Raw genomic sequence first — 25094 nt, 5'->3', positions numbered from 1 at the left:
TTGTATGGAGCAAAGGGGATCACTTTAAGAGGATACATCTTAAGAAGAGACCAAAATTATACGAGCTTCATCACTTAGTTGGTAGAGCACTGGCACGTTAAATCCAGAGGTTGCAGGGTTCGAGTCCCACTCTAGTCTATTTTCAACCCAGAAATATAAAAAAATGTTCCCAGTCAGTTTCCATTGCATTGTATTACTTGAAAATAAAGTATTAAAAACATAAAAATATGGCATTACTGTGGCTGAACTATGGGGTTGCCTGAAGCTTTGATAAATCACACCCAGTAGAGTGAGATTACCCATACGGGGGTAATATACTAACTGATATCGATCTAGCAGTACGCCAAGCCGCAAATCTTTTATTAGGTCAGAAATTTCATAAATGCATGACTTGGTTGAGCTCCCTGGTTGAGAACCTTCAAAAAGTGCAACACTAGATTTCTCTCTTCCCACAACCTGTTCAGAAATTTATAGACTTAAAAAAAAATTGTATTTTTCAAAAAGAAATTGTTTGCAAAGGGTTCAAATGGGCCACTGTCAACCAGCTTGCTTGAGGGTCTAGCGTTGAGCCTTTAGGGGCTTTTGTTTTAAATCAATCCTGAGTAATCTTGGTTGGGTTTTTTTTTTTGGGGGGGGGGGGCTGCCAACTCTTCCTGATTCTGCAAAAAAGTTGCTTTAAAATAACGCGGTCTTTCCATGTTCTGATGAACAATTTTAAAAACTCTCTGATTATGAAAAATTGTACATGTAGCTCACTGGTTGTTGTACAAAATCTCCCTGTTTTCAAGATGCACAGCTCTGTTCAGAAAGCACCAAAGTTACAGCGCTTATCACACGTTGGTTTATGGCGAGAAACAAAAACAAAAACATTAAATCTTGAAGACTATTTTTGGTTTCAGTGTCCTTCAATCAGACAATACAAAAGAGCTACAGAGCCTCGACTTCCTGCAGGCATGATCTATACATAGCTCAATGAAAGAAAACACTCAATTTTATATTTATTTATTTAATAAATTTGTAGTGTGCAGTTGTCCTGAAAAGATAATGAATTGTTTAATATTGATGTGAAACATGAAACTTAAAGCCAAGAATGGTTAAAGGGGGACTCCAAGGTCAAATTCAGTTTTGTGATTCACTTATTTTCAAATAGATAGAGTCTTTTTAGTTGGACGCTAGTGGTCTTTATTCAAGTTGTTTGCAACCACATAGGTTGAACCAAACTTAGCTCGTGCTATGCTTTAAGAATTATATAACACATTTAAATGTGTGTAATTTATTTTAAAAAGAAATGCATATACCCGTGTCTATACTGCTTTCTACCTCCATGATTAAACACAGAAAAATTGTGCAGACTCCCATGTCCCTAAGCTGGGTTGAGGGCCATAACGAGACTTCTGACCTAAAGCACGACTACTAGACTAACTAGCCATAACTTTTTAGTTGGAAGAAAAACTTGGATGTCCCTAGCCTCGCGCTAAAACAGTGTAAAATGCCACTGTGTTTGATACCGCCCAAGTGCATTTTTTTGTCAAGATACAAAAATGTCAATGACCTTACATTTCTAATGGTCCGTACGCGCTTGCATGGATAATTCTAGTTCATCTCTGATTTTTTATGCTATTCAGCCTGATTTGACTTTTGAACTTTTTCAAACAATTATCTTTGAATTGTTTAGACCCATTTGTTTGTGATATTTGATGATATAACATTTGAAATTCACTATCAGAGAGTATTAGATGAAATGGCATTACACACTGTTACAATGTGAGAATAGAGACTGTTATTTTTGTCTGTCTTTCATGAGGACTCAATCTATTGGGAAATTAGTGCACCACAAAACTTGTTTTTTACCTTGGAGCCCGTCTTGAAAAAAGGGGCCCATCATTAAAGTATATGAATAACTGAAAAAGAATCTGATTGCATAGTTATTTCTGAGGGGATCCGTCAACACTGTCAGTGATCAGCTGAACCGTAACACAAAAATAAAAAAGTACAACATCAATGTTTTTTATTCACCTCATCGTCCTCATTATGTAAATAAAGATGAATTAGTGACACCCTACAGGAATGTCAAACACAGACAGTGACATTCTTAGAGTCCAAATTTATTCATGCCTGCTCTGTATGTATAATGGCTGGATGGTTATCAAATCAAACACTGGGTAGATGTGTTTAGAATAGTGTGGAAGTAGGTCATCTTTATCGAGGGGGTAAGAGTACTCACTGTCATGCCATTTGTATCAAATGAGCAGGGGACCAGTCACAGATTGTATTTGAGAGATGGCCATTTGTCAGGTGACCGTATTCTGGTAAGAATGTTTTTTTTGTTGTGCTTGGCTTAATTTTCTGTTAAGCAAAAGTTAGCGGGTTTGTTTTTGAGAAATAACATTTTGGCTGGTTACTGTATTGTGGTAAGCATATTTTTTTCTGTGTCTTAATTTTCTGCTATGCCAAAATTAGCATGGCAAAAAATTAGCATGGTATAAGTCACTGATTGTGTTTGAAAAATGGCATTTTGGCTGGTGACTGTATTCTGGTAAGCATAACTTTGTTGTGCTTGGCTAATTTGTGTGCTCACACAGTTCTATGAAATTGAGCACTGGTAGTTTGGAAGCATCTTTGGGTGCGTTCGTTTAGCTTCCCTGGGTCGACCCCGGTCTGCCCCGGTACGTTCAAATAGCTTTGACGGGGCTCATCCAGGTCAACCCCCAGTGCCCTGCTTGGGGAGTGGGTCACTTGGGGTGACCTGAGGTGCATGCTGTCACCACGAGAGGGCGAGTGTGATTGTTCGATTAGTTCTTTTTAGGGGCTCACCCGAGTGAGTACTGCGGGGTCGACCCAGGGAAGCTTATTGAAAGCACACAATGATTCAGTCTACAGGGAGATGCTGTTTGACTATAATTTCAATGTGTTAGGGTCAGTGATCTGTGATCACGCCATTTCAGTTTGCTTTACATAAATGGGTTGGCTCAGTGGTTCTTTCCCTGCCTTTCACCTCTGTGGACTTGGGTTCAAATCCCGCCTCAGACCGGAGCCTTGCATGTGGATTTGATTTTAAATCCCTACATGATTGCGTGGGTTGAACATTTCCCATTCTTGTTTCCCATTCATCCTGGGCCCAATTTCATATAGCTTCTAAGCAGAAAATATTGCTTTGAAAAATTCTGCTAAGCAGATATAAGCAGGGTACCAGTCACAAATTGCACTTGTGACATGGTAGTTTAGCTGGAAAACTTTATTGTGGTATCCGTAATTTTGTTATGCTAAGCTACTTTTTAAATTTTTGTTATTTGGCCCTGTTCACATGCTGAAGGACATTGTTGGATATGAGTCTGTACCTTGTCAATTATTATCTGAAACGGTACGACTAATGTATCGCTTGGTTCAAACACTATTCTCACCGATATTCAATGATTTCTTGTCAACATCACCAATGACGTACTTCAGACTCTCCCACAATGAGATCGGTCTCTCTCTCACACACAGTTTCCTTACTGTACACAGCAGATTAGCATAAACTATGCGGCTGCAAAGCGGAAATTCTCCATGGTGTTGGTGTATAATTTCAGCCCCAAAGAAATTAAAATTTTATTGAGTCGATGGATAGTTCGGTTTGTGGAGCGCCATGTGCACACGGAAGCGTCAGAATTTTCTTGATTGGAGGATGCCGTTTCAGGAGGCACATGAATTAAGACATGGCGATCTATTTGTGGTCCTAATCAATAGTTTAATTCACTTATTTTCAAATTGCAAACATGCACGGGAGTAAGAGATATTGAAAATGTATGATTGTGGTGAAATAGGAGATGTTTTTGTACACTGGTATGATTTAAATGTCCACTTCAATTTATCAATGCTTGTTTGTGACAAATAAGTAGATGAACAATTTACAATAAGAATATTTATTCTAAGTAATTAGAATGACAGAAATGCTGTTTTTCCCCACAAAATTTATAATGCTTGTTTCATGTGGGGGGGGGGGGGGTAGATGAAAAATAAGTAACACATTTTTTTGAAGGGGAGGGTAGATTTGACGAAGTTAGTTATTTTGTGATAAATAATTAGGATGACAGAAATGCTGCTTTTGTTAAACAAAAGTTTATTGATTCTTGTTTGTGGGGGGTGGGAGAGAAAACAGGTAGATGAACAACTAATAAGTAATTAGGATGACAGAAATGCTGTTTTTTTTAAACAAAAGTTTATCGATGCTTGTTTGTGGGGGGGGGGGGAGAGAAAAAAAGGTAGATGAACAATTAATATGCGCAGAGGAGGGTAGATCTAAGAAAATTATTTATTTTTTGTAAGTAATTAGGATGACAGAAATGCTTTTTTTTTGTATAGCAGCTGTTTTTTGCACTTAACTGCACAATTATTTTAAAGTGAGGTTTGTGGATTATTTCTCATTAAAGTCGTTCAAGTGGAAGGAAGGAACTGGAAACTCATAATTCAACCAGAACGTGAAGGAATATTGAAATATGCAAGAATCTTAACTTGTTTTTATATTTTCCTGACTTGTAGTTTTACAAACTATATTTTCCTTAATTGTTGGACTGATAGCATTGAGAGATTTGTATCTTGCAATTTAAAGACACTATTGGTAATTGTCAAAGACCAGTCTTCTCACTTGGTGTATCTCAACATATGTATGCATAAAACAACAAACCTGTGAAAATTTGAACTCAATCGGTTCGTCAAAGTTGCGAGATAATAATGAAAGAAAAAAACACCCCCTGTCACACAAAGTTTTGTGCTTTCCTTATCTTGTATTCGTGGAAAATAACTTCTTTCTCGAAAACTATATTACTTCAGAGGGAGCCGTTTCTCACAATGGCTTCTGTACTACTTATGCAGCCTTTCCATTGAGTTGACAGATAATGATATTTTTTTCTGACCTTGGCTACCTGTCTATTGTTGGCACAAACAAAAGGAGTGTTAGGTGAACATCTTCACAGATTGACCTTGGCTAGCTCTTAAGTGGATTTATATTTTTTTTCCATTTTTAAAAAAATCAGTAAAATTAGAGATTTGTTTCTGGATATGTTGGTGCAAGGCTGACTGGGTGAGTAAACAGTTTGGAAAACACAACAATATGATACTCTTCTTTGTGTTATTTTACGATGAAAATGTAGGCTTACTTAGTAGATTGGTTTCTGTACAATTTGGTGGAATTCACTTTTTTATATTCTGTGTGGGAAGATGCCTACGAAATGCATGATATTCTACTTAGTTTATTCCGTTGTAATGGTGAAGCTAAAGACAGAGTTTAGCGCACAGACAATGCTGTTGCTGTGAAGGGAACTTTCCTCCAATCAGAGGCGATGACGTAGTGGCGCGGGTTCGCTAGACCCAATGATCACTAGCCACAACGTGACCCTGGTTATTCAGGGATGCACTTTGTAATACTGATTGGAAACAACACTGTAAGGGATGAATGCATGATTCCCGTGTTACATAAACCCGATTAAAGGAACTATGTACTTTTTCCTAACACAAAACACAATGTCCACAGATTTACACTAAACTTACACAGTTTGAAGATTATGATAGTAGAAAGCTTCCCTTGAAATTTTACTTACTGAGGTGCTGTAGTTTTTGAGAAATGAGTAAAACAAATAACTTTGTCTCAGTTTTAGCATGTAAAAACGTATTAACCAGTTATGCTATGGTTTTGGTATAATATCAAAACTGGTTAATGGGATTTTACATGCTAAAATAATTTTCGTCTTTCTGAAGGGAAGCTTTCCACTATCATTATCTTCAAACCCTTTAAGTTAAATGTAAATCTGTGGATATTTTGAAAAAGTACCTGAATCTTTTAAGATGCACTTAATCTTCCTATATATTTTTTGCATTCAGATAGACAGTGAAATTGTTAGCCTGATAAAGTCTGTAAAAACATAAACCATTTAAAGGTCAGCCCTTGTACTCAAAGTGGCTGCCACCTTTGATGTCAAACAATAGAAACCTATATACGCGCTGCGAATAACTCTCACAATGATGACTATTTATTTTCCTCAGTGAGGGGACTGTTTTGGGCATGTGACTTGTGACGCCATACGTAAGGTGTCTATAAAATGTCCTGTTTTTTGAAGAGCGAAATATCATGTATGTTTGGGTTAACGGGCACTGGAACAATAGACCCTTCCCATGAAATATGTAAATTGCACATAGCGCGTGCGCACTAATGTTTTGGTTGGCGAAATGAGGGAACACCGCGCTGTTTTGTACACGGCTAATGGGTGCGTGACGCAGACGCGATTGCGCGTCTGCTTAGTGCACAACTCTATGGCGTTTGCCAACCAACAGGGTCTGTACGCATGCATGAATGTGATTAGCATATTTCATGGGAAGGGTCCATTGACAGTGTGCATTCCAGTATTGTACCCAGTAGACAATCTCCAAGGCGCTGTTGGACTTCACATTATGTCAGCAAAAACCCCAAACTAGAATTCTCCAAAAGCCGCTTTTATTTTCCCCCATTCAAAGTGCCCTACTAAACAACCCAAAATGAAGTAAAACCCCAAATAGATCTGCACATATCGAACGTGTGCACTCGCGCACCAAAAAGTGTGCTGGCAATCGTCCGCAGAGCGTGTTTTACCCCGTGAAGCGTACTAGAAAGCGTAGCACACCCCATGACAGAGTCATTGAGACAAGCAGCTGCTCGATTGTCGGATCCACAAATTCTCCCGTTTCCTTAACAAACCCCGGCCGTCAGTATGACTTGGGAATCAATACTGTAATTTCTGTTTTGGACAGTTCACTTGTTAAACCACTCTCATTTTAAAGGCAAACAGAAAGAAAAAAGAAAAAAACGTTTGAAGATAAAGTTTTCAGATATGGATTTAGTCGTACGAAAGTAACACTTATGAAGTCAAACAAACAATTTGCACATTGACACCCATACAAAGACCCTGGAAATGGCTCCAAAAAGGCCTCTGTACTATCGTTCTGTTTGCCTATCAAAATTTGTTAGGGCATTCACATGTATAATATGTGGCAGTGTTGATCTTACAGGGAAGGTAACCGATTGGTAATCACTCTTAAAAATTAAAGGCAAAAACAAGTTACCTGGGCCCAATTTCATAGAACTGCTAAGCACAAAAATTTGCTTTGCATGAAATTTCTTCCTTGATAAAAAACAAGGTTACCGACCAAATTTCCAGTTGTTGCATATTGCTTGTTACTGTTATTCAGCTGTTGTTTGCTTATCCTGAAAATCACTCGGAAATTTGGTTGGTTATCCTGTTTTTATAAAGGAAGAAATGTCATGCTAAGCAAATTTTTGTGCTTAGCAGCTCTATGAAATTGGGCCCTGGTTTCGATAGTATTGAGCATTTTCAGACTCACTTCACGTAATGTGGTTATGGGAAAATATTTATCAGTTTTTATCCCCATATGTTTGACACTGCAGATATGTTTCTCAGATAAAGTATTCTGATTACGGATTATTCTTTCTGTGTGAACATACCACATAACCTCTTTAGAATTTCTACAATATCTCCAAAACACCTACATTTATGTAGGATTGAAACATTCGACTGGTTCAAAAAATCAAAGGTATACTTTGCCTTTAAGGATATGGTAACACATTGGTGGTTATAAGATACAAACTGCAACAAGTTTTTAGTCTGAAAGCACTAATAATACCATGCGAGGATGTTGGAGCTGGTATGCTAAATCAGCTCGAGTTTAAAGGGAAGGTACACTATTGGTAGTTGTCAAAGACCAGTTTTCTCACTTGGTGTATCCCAAATAAGCATAAAATAGCAAGCCTGTGAAAATTTGAGCTAAATTGGTCATCGAAGTTGCGAGAAAGTGATGAGAGAAAAAACACCCTTGTAGGACGAATTTGTGTGCTTATAGAAATGAATAAAAGACTTCTGGCTAGAAGTCTTTTATTATTTTAGTTAGAAATTACCTCTTTCTCAAAATCTATGCTACTTCAGAGGGAGCCGTTTCTCACAATAATTTATACTATCAACAGCTCTCCAATGCTTGTTACCAAGTCAGTTTTTAAGTTAATATTTGTTTTGAGTAATTACCAAACGTGTACCTTCCCTTTAACAACTCTTGGCATGAACGTAAAAAATAATAATAATAATCCTCCAGATGCAATTGAAGTTTGTCGACCACAAACAGTATTCCTGGTCACATTCCCCTTCAGTTTGCTCATACACTTTAACACATCACTGTCACACTGAAGATGTTCTGTCACAACGCATGCATTCTCTCGACTGCCCGGCCACATTTCTGACGTTCAAAGTAAAGTGCCGCAAACTATGATGAATTCGCGGGAACATTGAGGACGATTGGAAGCAATCAATAGCACCTTGCAGTAATGAGAGCCATTTCAAAGAACAACATCATCCGACGGTGAAATCCAATACAAAATTACACACGGAAAATTAGATTTTAATTGTAATTTTCCCGCCGTCGTGGCCATTCTAGGGCTTAAAGCCACTCCAGCACTGTTTGCCCGCCACCGCAACCAATCAAGAATTCACCACGGTAGGCAAAGAGTGGACAGGCAAATTTTACTTGAAACTGTTTGACATCATGCAACGTGATATTGTAAACTTTGATTTGCTGCTGGTCAGAAGCCCATTGCATTGTTGGCATGAGAAAGGAGAGTGAACTTCATCCATAATGTAACTTCTGTTCAGGTCAAAATTATACAGAAACCATGTGTATTTGGGTCCTCAGGATTTTTCTTCATTTTGGTATTTTCCAAAAATTTCCATGAGCCATAAAATTTTCTTTGAAGAAATCAAGCTAGTCTCCAAAGTAGAAAGAAGTATTCGTGGAAGTGTCGTGGCCGAGCGGTTAAGAGCACTGAATTCAAACTCTTGTGTTTCTGATCAGCAGAGTGTGGGTTCGAATACCCAGTCGTGACACTTTTGTCCTTAAGCAAGACACTTTACCATTGCTTCGTCCTTCGGATGGGACGCAAAGCCGTTGGTCCCATGTGTTGTGTAACGCATGTAAAAGAACCCAGTGCACTTTTCGAAAAGGAGAGGGGTTTGCCCCGGTGTTCCTGGCTGTGGCTGATGTATGCGCCATAGCACCTTGTAAACCCTTATAAGGTGCTAAATAACTGGGTCTCAAAATTCATCACTATAATAACCTATCTTTCTGAAAGTTTGTATATACTCAGTGCCTTGAGTACCTTGTTTGGTAGATACGTGTGCTATATAAGACTTTGATATTATTATTATTATTCCATATTGTGTCCAAACCTGTTGTTATATACTTCTGATGATGCATAGAGTCTGTAAGGTCGTATTTGAATTTGCGGCTACAGCTATGGCTACAATTGTTGATCCAACCGTATATACGGCTATGTAGCTACATGTAGCTGCCAAATGTTAAACTTGCATCAGGGATAACAACAATAATAACCAGATTATAAGAAAGTCATCATGTCGGTGTATGAGTAAAATCAAACATTCTTGTAATATTTACAGATATTCATATTATGTTAGACAGATAGAGAACGTACTTGAATAAGGTTTCAAATAAAAAATATTTGTATTAAATTTTAATTCTTCGTTCTGTCAGATAGAGTTCTACACATCACAAAAAACACCCACCCAATATTACATATTTAATATGAAACCCATCGGAAATTGTATCCAAAGCTTTTAATACCTCCTTGCCCTTCTGGTCATCCAACACCTACATCTAAGAAGATTTAAAACAAGAGAGAAACGCAGAGAGAAACGAGGAGAGAAATCGCCCTGAGAATGCATTCTGCAACCCTAAAAGGTTCTGAGTAGCAAGCCATTAATGTGGCAGCAACAACATACTTAACCTGATTGTCTCAGTCAAGGTGGCCCTTTGCAATTTAATTCTGGCCTTTTCATTCAATTTTGAAGTCTAAAGTTGGTGAGAAGAATGTCAATTTAAAGCGTAGGAGTGTGTAATAGCTAAGTAGATAGTGAGACTCGGCTTGGCTTTGAACATTTTGAAGAGAGTGTCGTTGGAAATAAATCTGTGGTAAAACAGGACTGCTTAACTGGGCCAAAATTCCTTTGCTAAGCAAGAAATGAGTGGTGTACAAGTCACAGCAGTGGTAAATGTACGGTATTTTGGCTGTTCAACTATTTTTTGCTAAGCACAAGTTTTCTTTGCTTACAGGCTTTATGAAATTGGGCCCTACTCATAAACATGTGTGCTTTGCCCCTTTATTATAATTTTTCCAGGGCTCGATTTCCTAAAGCTGTTAAAAATGTGTTCAATTTATATTCAAAATATCGTGATAAAAGCGAACAAAGATGCATAAATCGGTCACCGTGGCATTCTTGAAAAAAAAAATACCACTCTCAGAGACAAATATATCTCACGATAGTGTGTCAAATAAATGCTTATGAACCTGTACATTTTAGTGAGGGACTGTTTGCTTGTTTTAGCCAAACAGGATCTGAAGCTAAGTCACTTTTGCACAGCTTGTATAAATATGAAAGCTTGTATATTGTTTCTTTAAACACTTTCACCGACACTGACTTAAACACCAAACTCCTTTTTATATCTTTTTGACAGGTGATCCTAGAAGCATTAGATGACCTCCGACCTGATGTTGACCTCTTGAAGACCCGTCAGAATGACCTCCTGGCCCAAGCTACATGCAGTGAGCGAGAGCGCACTGCCATCGAGGAGGTGATGGAACCTGCTGGTCAAGACTGGGACAGGGTCAACCGCGAGTACAGAGACAGGCATGGGTGAGTTGTGCTCTTATTGAAGTCATTTCTTCTCTTAATTGATTTCTTAGGATATTTTTGTGGTTGTAGTTTATTTTTAACCGATTCTTAGGGAAGGAATGTGTTTGGTATTGAAGTCATTTCTTCTCTTAGTTGATTTCTAAGAATATTTCTTTGTTGTAGTTTATTTTTAATTGATTTTTAGGGAAGGAATGCGTTTGGTATTCTCGCTTTAAATTAATGGCAATACAAATTGACTTGGTTGGAAGAACAGCTGCTTTTGATATGAGTATTGTGCTCATATTAGGGTTATTGTTACAGGTTTTATTAATTGTTTTTGTCTATTGTAAAGGCCCGGTCCGACTGCAGAAATAAGGAGAACGATAACGATTTGCTTCTTGATCGTTATCGTTATCGCTGCAGTGTGACCCAGCCTTAAAGCTGTTGTTTTGTTTCAATTTGTAGTCTGTTCCTTGACAAGCCTCGCTTTTTTTAACATGCCTCAACATTCATACATTTTGACTACGCTTTTTTGGTGTCTGATGATATGTGGCAATAAACCTTGCTTTGAATTTAATTGGATTCAAAGTAGGGTCATAGATTTGTAACTACTCCTGAAATTAATGACTAGACAAAGCTTACTTCGTGAGAAGCACTGCAGCTGTTGATAGTATAAATGATTTTGAGAAAGGACTTTCTTCAAAATATATCTCCTTACTCCTTAAAGGCACTGGACACTATTGGTACATTGTGTAATTACTCAAAATAATTGTTAGCATAAAGACTTACTTGGTAACGAGTAATTGGAGAGCTGTTGACAGTAGAAAACATTGTGAGAAACAGCTCCCTCTAATGAAGTTACATAGTTTTTGAGAAAGAGGTATTTTATCACTCAAATATTAAAAGACTTCAGACCTGAAGTCTTTTATTAGGGTGTTTTTCTTTCATTATTCTCTTGCAACTTCGATGACCAATTGAGTCCAAATTTTCACAGAGTTGTTTTTATGCATATGTTGGGTTACATTAAAGTGAGAATTCTGGTCTTTGACAATTACTAAAGGTGTCCAGTGCCTTTAAGTCACCAGAGTCTTTTTAAAGAAGTAAATCGAGTCACCAAAAAAGGGCAGAAACAGTCCATATTGTGTCCAAAGTTGTAGTTTTGTATTTCATCAAATCTTATCCATGACCCTTACATTTGTTGCTAATTCATATCATTAACTGAAATGAGAAGGTGATGGTCCTGCATACACATCCTGAAATTGCAAATTTTTTTCATGATTTAGTCTCAAATAATTTTTTTTTCATAAATCAATAAGTGAGTGATATTCAAAAACTTTGAAAAAAAAAGCAAACCCAAACAGTGACTAAGTCACGATGAGTCAAAGCAAATGGTGACCTCCATGTTAGTATGAAAATCAGGGGGCGACCTTTGTGAGCAAGTGGGGGTTCCTCCCAAACGGCTTACATGTACTTCTTATCACTGACTTCTCCGTGTGTTTTAATCCTAAACTACAGGCGGTTTGAGCTGTGCCTGGAGCAATGGAGACAGTTCCACTGTGACATGAGGGACCTTGGCCAGTGGTTGAACCAAGCAGAGAAGATCATCCAAGATTGTCACAACTCAGCCGGCCGTCTGGATGTCAACAAGGCTCGGGCAAGACAACTGGTAGGTCCAGGGTTATAACTGCCGCCTAAGAATATGCTTCAATAAGCCTTTGTCATGGTGCGGCCATCTTGATTTTTCCCCCACCAAACTAAGGCTGGTTCCTTTTTGTTCACTGAACATTGGCATCCTTTACTGCTATTAGATATAGGGAATATTACCAATATGATGGAAAAGGTGCTCTATAAATACGGTTATTATTTTTATTTATTAATATTATAAAAAGATTTATTTGGTTTAAAACCTTGTAACAAAAGATTTCTGGATAATCTTATAGGGTCTGTATATGTTTGGTTAATGACTCTGAAAATAAATGGCTATAAAAAACTTACCTGGTAAGAAGTACAGCTTTTGATTGTCAATGGTAGAAGTGTAGCTAGTTCTTAGAAAACATCAAATAATTATGAGAAAGTGTTAAATATCAATTACATTTATAAACAAACACATTTTAAACAAGTTTAAATATCATTCCTGTTAGCAGTTGTTTAGCTCAAGTAGCTGTTTAAATTGTTTTTCTTTGGGGGTTATTTGACAGAGTTTGGAAGAAGGTATCGCCAACCATCAGAGCATGGTGAGCTTACTGAACAACAACGGGGAGACCATCGTCGCACAGACCTCGACCCCGGATGGCGGCATGATGAAAGATAAACTAGAGGGCCTGAATGCCAGGTGGCGATCAGTTTGCACTGAGGTGACGTCCTGGAAAGAAAGGTGAACATATGATTTTTTATTAATATATCTATCTGGTAATGAAAGGGTTTTGTCACGAGAAATTTCAGAACTTAAAGTTCATGAGCCTTGGCTTCATTACCATTAGAATTTATTAATTTAGTTAAAGGCAGTGGACACTATTGGTAATTACTCAAAATAATTATTGGAATAAAACCTTTCTTGGTGACGAGTAATGGGGAGAGGTTGATGGTATAAAACATTGTGAGAAACGGCTCCCTCTGAAGTGCCATAGTTTTCGAGAAGGAAGTAATTTTTCACGAATTTGATTTCGAGACCTCAGATTTAGAACTTGAGGTCTCGAAATCAGCCATCTAAACGCACACAACTTCATGTGACAAGGGTTATTTTTCTTTCATTATTATCTCGCAACTTCGATGACCAATTGAGCTCAAATTTTCACAGGTGTGTTGTTTTATGCATATGTTGAGATACACCAACTGTGAGCTAGTCTTTGACAATTACCAACAGTGTCCACTGTCTTTAATGGCCTGGCGTTTCAAACATACATGTAGCAGAGTCTTTCTTATCAGCTAAATGCCGACACAAACCCTCCAAAACCAAACCCAAGCAAATACTTTACTCGCATTTGTCAAAACAGCCATTTGCCTTTCCATGGTGGCTTTGTGGAACTTGTATCTTCTGAATGATTTCATGACGGTTATTAAATCTTCAAGGCTCCGTCCTCTTTTCCTTCGATGACAGGTTTCATTCAAATTGCAAGACGCTTGTTGATTAAAATTCTTGGTTTTCGTATCAGGAAAACAGAAAAATTATATTACTTCGACTGACACTATGCAGTCCGTAAAATAAATAACAAATCATTCGCAACCAGACACTCAAACAACACTTCAGTTTTGGCTGCGACTCCACGGAATTCCACGTCAGGTATTTTGACCAGGGCCTAATTTCATAGCGCCGCTAAAGCACAAAAAGTAGCTAAGCACAACAAAATCATGTTTACCTGAACAAGATTACCTGCCAGACTACCACTTCACAAGTACAGTTGTGACTGGTATCCTGCTCATACTTGCTAAGCAGAAATTTGTTAAGCAATTTCCTCTGCTTTAAAGCAGCCCTATGAAATTTGGGCCAGATATTCAGAGATTGAATTTTGTTTGTAGTTTGATGATGAGGTGATGATTCCCAGTGAAATGTTTTTCCCAAGGAGATGCTGACATTTTTAGAATTGTCACCAGACTGTTATCTATTTTTAGTTACCTGTCAAGGGCAGATATTTATGGAAGTCTTGTTGATAGTTTAAAGGATGTGTCCCCGATGCATGTAGGTAATTTTATTCTTGTAGAGTGTCAGAAGTAAGTGGTCTTTTTGCACAGGCTTTTTTTGGTGTTGTCAGAGTGTGGGTTTGGGTCCCAGTTTTTGTTCCTGAGCTAGAAACTTAATAATAAATGATTCTTTGTTGGATGGGACATGAAACTGTTGGCCCTCTTGGTTGTGTACACTTATTATTCATTCTGATTTGGGGTAATAATAATATTAATAATATTTCAAATTTATATTGCGCCCCTTACATACAAAATGATCAGAGGCGCAGAACACTTGTTAAAAAGCACAGAGTGGAAGAAAAAGACAAAGAAAAAAGACTGGTCACCAGGCCAGTGCCCAAACAAAAGTATGGGGATATGTCTGTCCCGCCAACAGAGAACTAATTAATTACTTATTACATAGGCCGATCTCTGCTGACATCGGTAATGTTTTGACCTTTTCAGGAGACAGACGCCTCTAACCCTAACTATGCTAAAACTGGCAAGGTGACCAAAGAAGAAGACAAAAAAAAGCTAAAAAGACAAAAAAAAACTAAAAAGCGGTATTAAAAAGATAGGTTTTTATATTACATTTAAAAGAGATGAGTTTCTCTTAAAGAAAAATAACTAGAGCAGGACTTGTGACTGCCGGAATAACGAGCTGGCGCCCTACCAACAGCTATACATGTATAACCCCCTGTCTTCCTACTATTCATTTTTGTGAGAGCAAGGTAGTTTTTTCTATGAAACGGTCACCTCAAAAAGGAAAATATAAATTCCCATTGGAAAATATCAAGGGTCACCAAGGCAATGACCAGAGGAAGGGGCCAAATCCCTTTATTGCCTCTGTATCAAGTATCAAGAAAACAAAAGTAACAAATGCATCACTTTCAAGGTTACTAAATGTTTAACCTCTGTAAGGCACCCCGGGACCCTTTTGGAGTTGAGGGCTCTACATAAAAGCTATTTCTTTTTTCCTAATATTTTATTATTTATTCTTTAAAATTTGTGTTAACATTTTCTTCAGATTTGAGGATGGCGGAGAGCAGCTGGAAGGTTATCGGGAAGAGCTGGAAGAGCTGCAGTCTTGGTTGGATGAATGCCAAGGCCTGATGGAAGGCCCTCAACCAACTCCAGGAGATGACCAGAGTCTTCAGGACCTCCTGGATAAAGTCAAGGTCAGATAGTACTATCCAGACAAACTTTGAAAGATCAATTTCTTTGAATCATTTGATGTTCCTGCATGCTTTTACATCAGGGAACTTTAACCCATAAAGATAGGCTTTAAAAACCTCCAAAAGAAACCAAAACAACAACAACAACAACAACAACAACAATATCAAAGTAACAAACGAAAATTCAGAAATTGATAACTGATCAAAGATGCAGACCAAGGAATGGCCAACCTTTTTAAGAAAAAAAGAAGAAAAAAAATTAAAAACAATGGAACGGTTTAACCATAGAAACCATAGATACACTTTGCTTTTAAGATAGCCTAAGAAGAATGTCTCTTCCTTGTGTGTGTAGTGCAGTTGGTTGCCTTCAGATCGCCTGTAAAATTGCCCTGTGTGGTATGGCTTAACACATTCTTGTTATTATTTGAAATAAAAATTTTCTTCCTGGCAGCTAAAAGGAACACGTTGGCTTGGTTGGTCGAGTTGGTCTTTGAAAAGCGTTTATAACCGTTTGTTATAAAATGCATATGGGTAGAAAACTGTTGTAAAAGTAGAATACAATGATCCACACAAATATGCCTCGAAATTGCACGGTTTTCCTTTTACCTCGTCGATTGACACGGTAGGCCATTTATGGGAGTCAAATGTTAGTTCGTAAAGTAAAAGGAAAACCAGGCAATTTTGAGGCACATTTGTGCGGATCATTGTATTCTACTTTTAAAACATCTTTCTAACCATGTGCATTTTATAATAAACGGTAACAAACGCTTTTTATTATTTGAAATAAAAATTTTCTTCCTGGCAGCTAAAAGGAACACGGTGGCTTGGTTGGTCGAGTTGGTCTTTGAAAAGCGTTTATAACCGTTTGTTATAAAATGCATATGGGTAGAAAGTTGTTGTAAAAGTAGAATACAATGATCCACACAAATATGCCTCGAAATTGCACGGTTTTCCTTTTACCTCGTCGATTGACACGGTAGGCCATTTATGGGAGTCAAATGTTAGTTCGTAAAGTAAAAGGAAAACCACGCAATTTTGAGGCACATTTGTGCGGATCATTGTATTCTACTTTTAAAACATCTTTCTAACCATGTGCATTTTATAATAAACGGTAACAAACGCTTTTTATTATTTGAAATAAAAAATTTCTTCCTGGCAGCTAAAAGGAACACGTTGGCTTGGTTGGTCGAGTTGGTCTTTGAAAAGCGTTTATAACCGTTTGTTATAAAATGCATATGAGTAGAAAGTTGTTGTAAAAGTAGAATACAATGATCCACACAAATATGCCTCGAAATTGCACGGTTTTCCTTTTACCTCGTCGATTGACACGGTAGGCCATTTATGGGAGTCAAATGTTAGTTCGTAAATTAAAAGGAAAACCACGCAATTTTGAGGCACATTTGTGCGGATCATTGTATTCTACTTTTAAAACATCTTTCTAACCATGTGCATTTTATAATAAACAGTAACAAACGCTTTTTATAGACAAACTCGACCGATCCATGGCAATGTGTTCCTTTAATATAGAATATAAAACTTAATTAATGCTACCCCACCCATTTCCACATTGATAAACATGTTTATCAAATCAAGAGATCAGTCAGTAGAGATAAATTTTTCATTGGTTAGTCACATGGTTAGGTTTTTCACACGTTTGTCGGAAATGCAAGACTTTTTCTGAGTAAAGATTTGTTCTTTCTAACCATATTAAGAAGAATTCAATTTGTTTTTTCTAATCAATGGCTTTATCCTGCATCACAGGAGCGTGAACGGCAACTGCCATCCAGGAAAGACATCGGCAACCACGTCAATAAGTCTGGCCAAGGACTCCTCATGAGTGGTACCCTTAGGGAGAGTCTGGTGTCTGATATCACCGTGGAGCTTAAAGACCTCAATGAGCAGTGGCAAAAGGTGGGTAGCATGATTTGTAGAGTCAGGTTCTTTGAAGTGGAAGAGATGACAAGTGGAAGATCTTGGAATATTTTGAGAACTTTTCTTTTGTGTGGAAATTGTTAGTTTGGGATAATTGAGAGCAGTTAACCCAACACATCCCAATCCCACACAAAAAAGTTTGCTGTCAAGGCACTGGACACTATTGGTAATTTTTCAAAATATTTGTTAGCACAAAACGTTACTTTGTAATGATTAATATAGAGAGCTGATGATAGTATTAAACATTATCAATATAAACCCCCCCAAAATCAGTATAAAACATTGTTAGAAACGGCTCCCTCTGAAGTAACTTAGTTTTTGAGAGATAGGTTATTTCTCACACAAAAATTTAAATCTTGATAAAAGACTTCAGGCCTGAAGCCTTTTGATGCATCTGAAAGCATGTTTCTTCTTTGATTATTCTCTGGCAACTTGATGACAAACTGAGTCCAAATGTTCACATATTCTTATTGTATGCATATGTTGGGATACACCAAGTGAGAAAACTGTTCTTTGACAATTACCAAAAGTAACCAATGCATTTATTTATTGGGATTCAATTTTAAGTCAGTTTTTCAGAGTTGACCTGTTATACTACTTAGGCGCCTTTTTGAATTATCAGAATGCACCGGTCAACTCTGAAAAATTTACTTAAAATTCAATCTCAATAACTTAAGCAAATCATTTTGGGAGGAATGGGAGGTGTGTGGTTAATGCACTCCAACACCCAGAAACTTTCAAAAATTACTAACGATACTTCATTTGGAATCAATCTTGAAATTTCCGCTATTATTGTCACCCTGTTAGGTCTCCACTGCTCTACCCAAGTACTGCGTCCGCATGGATGACCGTCTCCAGAACACCAGGGCCTTCCTGGAGGAGCTTGATGAGTTAGGCAAGTGGTTGAGTGCCACCATGGACCTCCTCAAGACCCAACATGGACCTGTTGGATCTGTCACGTCCGATGATGGAGATGACTCCATTATCGTGGACCCTAAGGTTAGGATTACCTTCTTAAGTTACCATGACGATATGATCCTGAGAATTATATGCAAAGATGACAGTGAACAAAATTATTCTTTTTACAGTACCACGACTTTTTAAAGAATGACAAAAATAAATCCAAATATGCCTCGAAAATGCGTGGTTTTCCTTTTACCTCGTCGGCTAACACGGTCAGCCATTTACGAGAGTCAAAAATGGCTGACCGTGTTAGTTCGCAAAGCAAAGGGAAAACCACATTTTCGAGGCAAGTGTGTGTGGATCATTGTATTCTACTTTTAAAACATCTTTCCAACCATATGCATTTTATAACAAATGGTTACAAACACCTTTGTGTAGACCAACTGGTTCGATCCAAGGCAACGTGTTCCTTTAAGTAAAACAATTGTCACTCTATTGTCACAATATTTGTCTTGAACAAAGAGTTGTCATGTGTGCAATTCACATAGCAAATAAGAACAATACTAAACTTTTGTTGTTTTTTATCTCCTTCCTTTTTTTACAGACAATGCAGCAAGCCTTGAGGGCTCGTCAAGCCAACATGGACAGCGTGAACCACGCTGGGGACCAGCTGAAACGAGAAGCTCGTATCATGGGTGCTGCCATCCCCGACCCACTCCAGGACAAACTGGACAAACTCAACTCAGACTGGGCCAAGATCCAGTATCTAGCCTCTCGGCTTAAACCAACCACGGACTTTGAGGTGGAGAAGAAAGTGATCATGCAGAGAACAAGTATGTGTGACTATTTATTGTTCTGTGTTTTTCTTTTAGTATGAGAAGCTAGTTGAAGTTTGACAACTGAATTATTCAAAGATTGAATCGTACTGGTTCCTTACTTCTGACATGTAGGAATAATTTATAGAGCTGCTTAAGCACAAAAATAGCTAAGCACAGTAAGAATGAGATTACCAGCGAAAATGCTGTTTCACATTACCATCGGACCTGGTATCCTGCTAACTACGGCTTTGCAGAAAATGTTTTGCTTACATAAATAGAACAGCTTAAGCGCAAAATATTATGTTTACCAGTATAGACCGTACTGAATATGATGTCACCGTTCAAATATTTGCCCTACAAGATGGCGTAGAAATCAAACCAAGAACGTTGCTTGCTGCGTGTTTCTTTGATGTACGCGTGTAGACGTGCATACGGTTTGACCTACAAGATGGCGACTTACACAGCAGCTAAGGGGTTACTCAATATGATCTATAAGGTTGCCAGCCTAATAATAGTTTAAAATGTACTAGGTGTGAATGGTATCCTGCTCAATTTGCTTTGCAGAATGTTTTAAGTCACCTTCTTGTGACCTTCGGAGTAATGTACCTGCACTCTACCAACTGAGCCATCTAACCTTAATGTTGGCAGTTTTTCCTGATATTTCAATTCTAGCAAGTGTCCTGCTCTCAATTTTCCAATACGTCAACTAACAATATTGTCTTGAATGGGACCTCTTGATTAAATCCATGATTGTGGAAAGACTCTAAAGCACTTATGAATCAACACTTGGCTGCTTGTAATTCTGAATAGCCCCCTCTGTTGATAATTAACTGATCATCATTTCTCAAAAAGACAAGTTTGTTTTAATCCTGCTCTTGAAAAAAAAGAAAAGAATGATCAATGAAATAAATGTGTTTTTGTGTTACGAGCTAAATAAAATAACTGAAGTATGTATAACGTACATAAATAAATCCAGTAACAACTGCAGGGTGAGTCTTGAGCTTCACAACCCCTCATTTAATACTCTGAGAGTGATGCAACATTCGCTTGGTAATTGGATTTCCTGTCGGGGTCATCCTTTATACTTCACATAACTTCCCCTTTACCCTTCTACGTATTATACATGTATTAAACCCAGGGATTCAGGTGTCTAGCAACCCCCTTCCCAACGATGAGGTCATAGCATTGAACTACGTGTCCACACATTAAACTTCATCCCTAAATACGCTTTCCCCCAAAAAATAAATGCGTGGAAATTAAAGTGATTCATTGTCATTGCTGCTTACTCATCCGAAGTCTCAGGGACGTTAAACTCATGTTTGCTTTTCTCTTGATGAAGTATTTCCAGGCTGATTGTTAGCAATGAAACGGACAGAAATTCCAAGTGTAGGGGTCCCCGTTGTTAAGAGTCTCTCTCGGTCTCCAACATGGCCGCCATGTTCAACTTATTCAAGCAGCATTCCTTATTGGTTTTCCCTGTAGTTATATCAGAGACGACCCGGACGACGCGGTCGGAAGTCCACCGCACCCCGGTTACGGATTCGGCAACTGTAATGGAGACAGCATCCCCATGGCCCGATTTCGATAAGGTCGTCGCCGAGCTTCGTGATTGGCTCACGCTTCTGGAGAGGATGCTCCGCCTCCAGACGGTTACCGTCGGCGACCTGGAGGAGATGGAAGAAATGATTGCTAAACAAAAGGTAAGAACATGCAGTAATTCAGCTGTTTATGCAAATTAGCTTCTCATGAATATTTATCATCTGGGTGTCAAAGGTCAAATCACAACGCCTCATATTGCCAACTCAATTGGTGGAAGTGTTCTGCTTCTGCGGTACATCTCTTATTATTTTTTTCATTTTTTTTTATTATTAATACACATATCTCTAAATTCAGTTGAGAAGTTTTTTATTTTTGATAAAGCCTTAAAGTACTTCTTTTTCAAATTGTTGTGCATGGAATTTAAATAACTAAAGTACATAAATACTTTTTGCTACCAAACAGACACTGTTTTCTCCCTGAACATTTGTTTAATAGAAAATTATTATTTTATTTTCCAACTCAAAAGATTCCATCAGTTCTTGCTTTGCATAAAATCTTTGACTATCTTAGCTGCCAAATAAACACATATGTTGCTTTCTAGTTAGTGATCAGTTTAAGGAAGCGTTTATGATTATCATTATTATTCTATGACATGTTTGTAATTGCCTCAATAGAAGAAAAGTACAGTGACTTGTTTTAACTCATAAGTTCTGAAAAAAAAATTGTCACTCCAAAAAACAGTGGTTTCCAGTTAATTCTACTTCAAAGAATTCATTAGTTTGGTTTTTTAAGTATAAGGTTTTTTGTAGTGCTTTTATTTTTAAGGACAAGGTGTCAAAGACGGTGGTTTAATACTAAATAATTTGTCCACAATGCCACATTCTGTATTGTGTAATAGCTACCAATTACAACTAGTGAACAATTTATATATGTAATATAAAAAATCACCCACGAATTGGAAATTGGCAGAGTCTACTTCGGGCAACTTTCAAAACCTTTCATAGTAACTTCATGAACATCATGAAATTTGTAATACAAACATCATGTTTTTATTAATGTATGGATTTTTACAGGCATTCATTTTACCAAATATTCAAACTTGATGAATCATTTCAATTTCCATAGTCAACATATTTCAGATAAATAGGCCTTGACGAAAATAGTTTGTTTTGTCTTAAAGCCTCGCTCCAAAGGAAATAGCATGAAGCCACTTCTGTTCCCCTGGCAACCGACTCATAAATAGCCAATTTTAAATACAAATTCTAAGAAGAAATTCCAGCTTATACTCAACATTTTTGTTTGTTTTCTTAGTTTTGCATTTATCGGTTATTATTATTCATATTTTGTTTACAGACATTTTATGTATTCTTGGTTTCTGTTCACCCAAGCCTCACATGCTTTCTAGTTGAGCGTATTGTTGTTGATGTATTATTTATTTGGTAATAGTTCTTACAGATGTTTGTTTCTCAGTTGTTGTTGGATGTATTTTGTGTAGTTTAAAATTATACTTATATTATCAGTCTTATTATGATACAATGCAGTTCCCCCCTCGGTGGTTATGGTTTATGTGACTGTTAACTGTAAGTGAAAGGTTCAATTGTGATTTTTGCTATTAACTTTGCAGGAGTTAATAAGAACGCCCCCAAGAACCTAATGTCCTTTAAAAACAGTCACTAACTTCAGAGATCGGCAATATTTCACGACTTGATGGTGAAAATTTCCAGCAGAATTATCAGTGAATTAGAACAGCCAAACTCATCCTGCTGGCTGGTCACTTAAAATGTTAAGGGCAAACCCTGCCAGGCATTCTGATATTCTTACAAGATGCTGTTTTCTATTTTACGGCCTCTAACATACAATCCTTGCCCTCTTAAAATGTCCACATTCAAGTTTTACAAACTTTGCAAAAATCACCCTAGATATGAGAACTTTTTTTTACATTTATGTATTAATTCACTCCTTCTAGCATACAGTCCTTGCCCTCTTAAAATTTCCACATTCAAGTTTTACAAACTTAGCGTAAAAGTTCTTCCTTGATAAAAGTTTGTTGCATATTGCTTGTTACTGGTATTCAGCTGTTGTTTGCTTATTCTGAAAATTACGTGGAAATTTGGTTGCTAATCCTCTTCTTTATCAAGACAAAAATTTCATGCTAAGCAAATTTTTGTGCTAAGCAGCTGTATGAAATTGGGCCCTGGTGGCTAAACACTTGATCAAATTCAATCTCCAAGTAGACCCCTGCCTCCCCAGTCCTCTCTCACATCCTGAAATGTTTTCCTGTTATGATCGCTAGAAATAAGTCTGCAAGATCAAAATAGCTCTTGGCAACCTTTTTTGATAGCATTGACCAGCAGGTGAAGGGGGTAGGGTGAGATCTTGTTGGTGTTGAAACCGAACTTCACCCGATGGTGGTTCGAGTAGACACAGGAAGTATTGTAAACTTAAAATAGCTGATACGGTGTGCCGTTCATGGAAGGCAAGAGTATTTTGGAAATGACTTGTAACTTAAGTTTATGGTGTTTTTTTCCAAGGAATATACAACATTGGTTAACTGTAGTGATGTAAGAGTCCTCAAGTAAAAATGGTCTGGTTTTAAAGGTTTAGTTTAGGGGAAAAAAGATAACTGAAAATGGAAGGATAAGAAGCATTTTTGTTGTCTTCAGTGGACCAAAGATGTGTCCTGGCTGATCAGCCTAGTCAATCAAACTCAAGTTTTTGTTGGCCAAGTCACTGGAGTATGGGTTTGAACCCCTTTGTGTCCTTGGGAAGGACATTTTAATTCTCCTAATTTAACAGTGTGATACCATTCATATGATTGTTGCACTACATAAGGAAGGGGGGAACCTGTATCTTCCCTTTAAAGCCATTGGACACTTTCGGTAAACAGTATTGTCCAAGGCCCACACTTCGTATACCACCACTTGTATATAAATTAACAAACCTGTGAAAATGTAGGCTCATTCGGTCATCGGAGTCGAGAGAAAATGACGGGAAAACCCACCTTTGTACCCGCCAGTTTCGCCGTGTCATGACATTTGTTTAAAATAAATCCGTAATTCTCGATATTGAGAATTGGTATTGTTTTAATGTTTTCTCAAAAAGTATAGCATTTCATGGAATTATATTTCAAGAGAAGTCTTTCACCATTACCTTCTGTAAACCCTGTAAGTCATTTGTAAATCTGTGAACTTTTACTTTGTTTTCTGTTCTGAAAGTGTCCAATGGCTTTAAAGTGGAATTATTCCTTTGGTTTTTGGAACCGCTCGGTTGTTTAATCCTAATACACTATCTGAGAAATGTGATTGTGGTAAAGCTTCTCAGATTCAAATTTTGGGTGATGAAAACCGACATATTTGTCACTCATTCATTCATTATTGGTTTATTCTTTTAAAGAACAAATTCCATGGCGATCGGAGGTCGAATTACAGGAAAATATACAAAGATTAAAATTAGAAAAAAAAATCACACTATTACAAATTTAAGAAATAATTGGTTAAGGAGAGACAAATATGTACAATGTATAAAACAAATTGTTTTAAAAGTTGCGAAACAGTAACCTGGATAAAAATATGGCAGGTATAGTCCAGTGAGTTTTAAAGGCCATCACTATTTCAAAAAGCGCATAAAAAGCTGCATTCTATTGCAATTCAGTCGTGGAAATGATTTTCAAAATGCTTTAAACTATCGAAAGCTGCTGTACTTCTAACCAAGTCAGTTTTTACCACCATTAGTTTTTTTTTGTATATATATCTTCCCTTTAATTTAGTGTTTGAGTTACACACTGATTTGTCAGCTGTTGCATCGAATATTAAAATGCCCTTCCAGTCTTCCACCTTGTCATTCAACATCAGTAAAGACGCTGGTGCAAAAAAAGAGTAATGGAACAAAAATAAGGCTACTGTGAAGAGATTGAGGCTATATTGGATGAATAGAAAACAGTGCAGAGACAGACCCAAGGTTCTAACCTTTATTGTGCTGCCATGGCATAGCAAACATTTCTGCTTGGAGAGTAAAAGCTGAAGACAGGCCTGATACTTCACGGAGGCAACAAAGACGATTGCCTCCATGTCCCCTGGTCATTGCCTTGATGCCCTTGAAGTGCTCCAGTAGAAATTTATAATTTCCATGCCCGTCACCAAAGAGAAAATGCATTGGTGCTATTGTCCTTTCAAAAACAAAGCTTAGAGGCATCTGAAGAGATGCAGATTGGGTTCATATACCCAATGCAGATTTAACATCTATTAAATCGTTGCGGTACCCGCTGCCAAAACATAGGATTCCAACTGCCTTTAGCTACCGGGCAATCTCGGTAGTCTAGTTGGTAACACACTGCTCTAGAATTGCAAGGGTCGTGGGTTCGAATCCCACCC

General features: G+C 37.6%; 1 protein-coding gene across 4 annotated transcripts in view; it reads left to right on the top strand.

The window, feature by feature from the left end:
• LOC139947482 (dystrophin-like) overlaps nucleotides 1-25094 on the top strand; it is a 252509-nt gene that overhangs the window by 162658 nt on the left and 64757 nt on the right. For all 4 annotated transcript variants that reach the window (XM_071945408.1, XM_071945405.1, XM_071945406.1 and 1 more), the window contains 8 exons: nucleotides 10543-10721; nucleotides 12216-12366; nucleotides 12899-13074; nucleotides 15385-15535; nucleotides 17294-17443; nucleotides 18272-18463; nucleotides 18972-19200; nucleotides 20668-20885. In XM_071945408.1, coding sequence (XP_071801509.1) covers nucleotides 10543-10721; nucleotides 12216-12366; nucleotides 12899-13074; nucleotides 15385-15535; nucleotides 17294-17443; nucleotides 18272-18463; nucleotides 18972-19200; nucleotides 20668-20885 — 1446 coding nt within the window. The remainder of the gene's footprint in view (nucleotides 1-10542; nucleotides 10722-12215; nucleotides 12367-12898; nucleotides 13075-15384; nucleotides 15536-17293; nucleotides 17444-18271; nucleotides 18464-18971; nucleotides 19201-20667; nucleotides 20886-25094) is intronic.

This window comes from Asterias amurensis, chromosome 14, assembly GCF_032118995.1.
Source record: "Asterias amurensis chromosome 14, ASM3211899v1".
Classification (NCBI taxonomy): Eukaryota; Metazoa; Echinodermata; class Asteroidea; order Forcipulatida; family Asteriidae; genus Asterias; species Asterias amurensis.
Note: the sequence above shows the minus strand (reverse complement) of the source record. Positions and strands in the feature narration are given on the sequence as shown.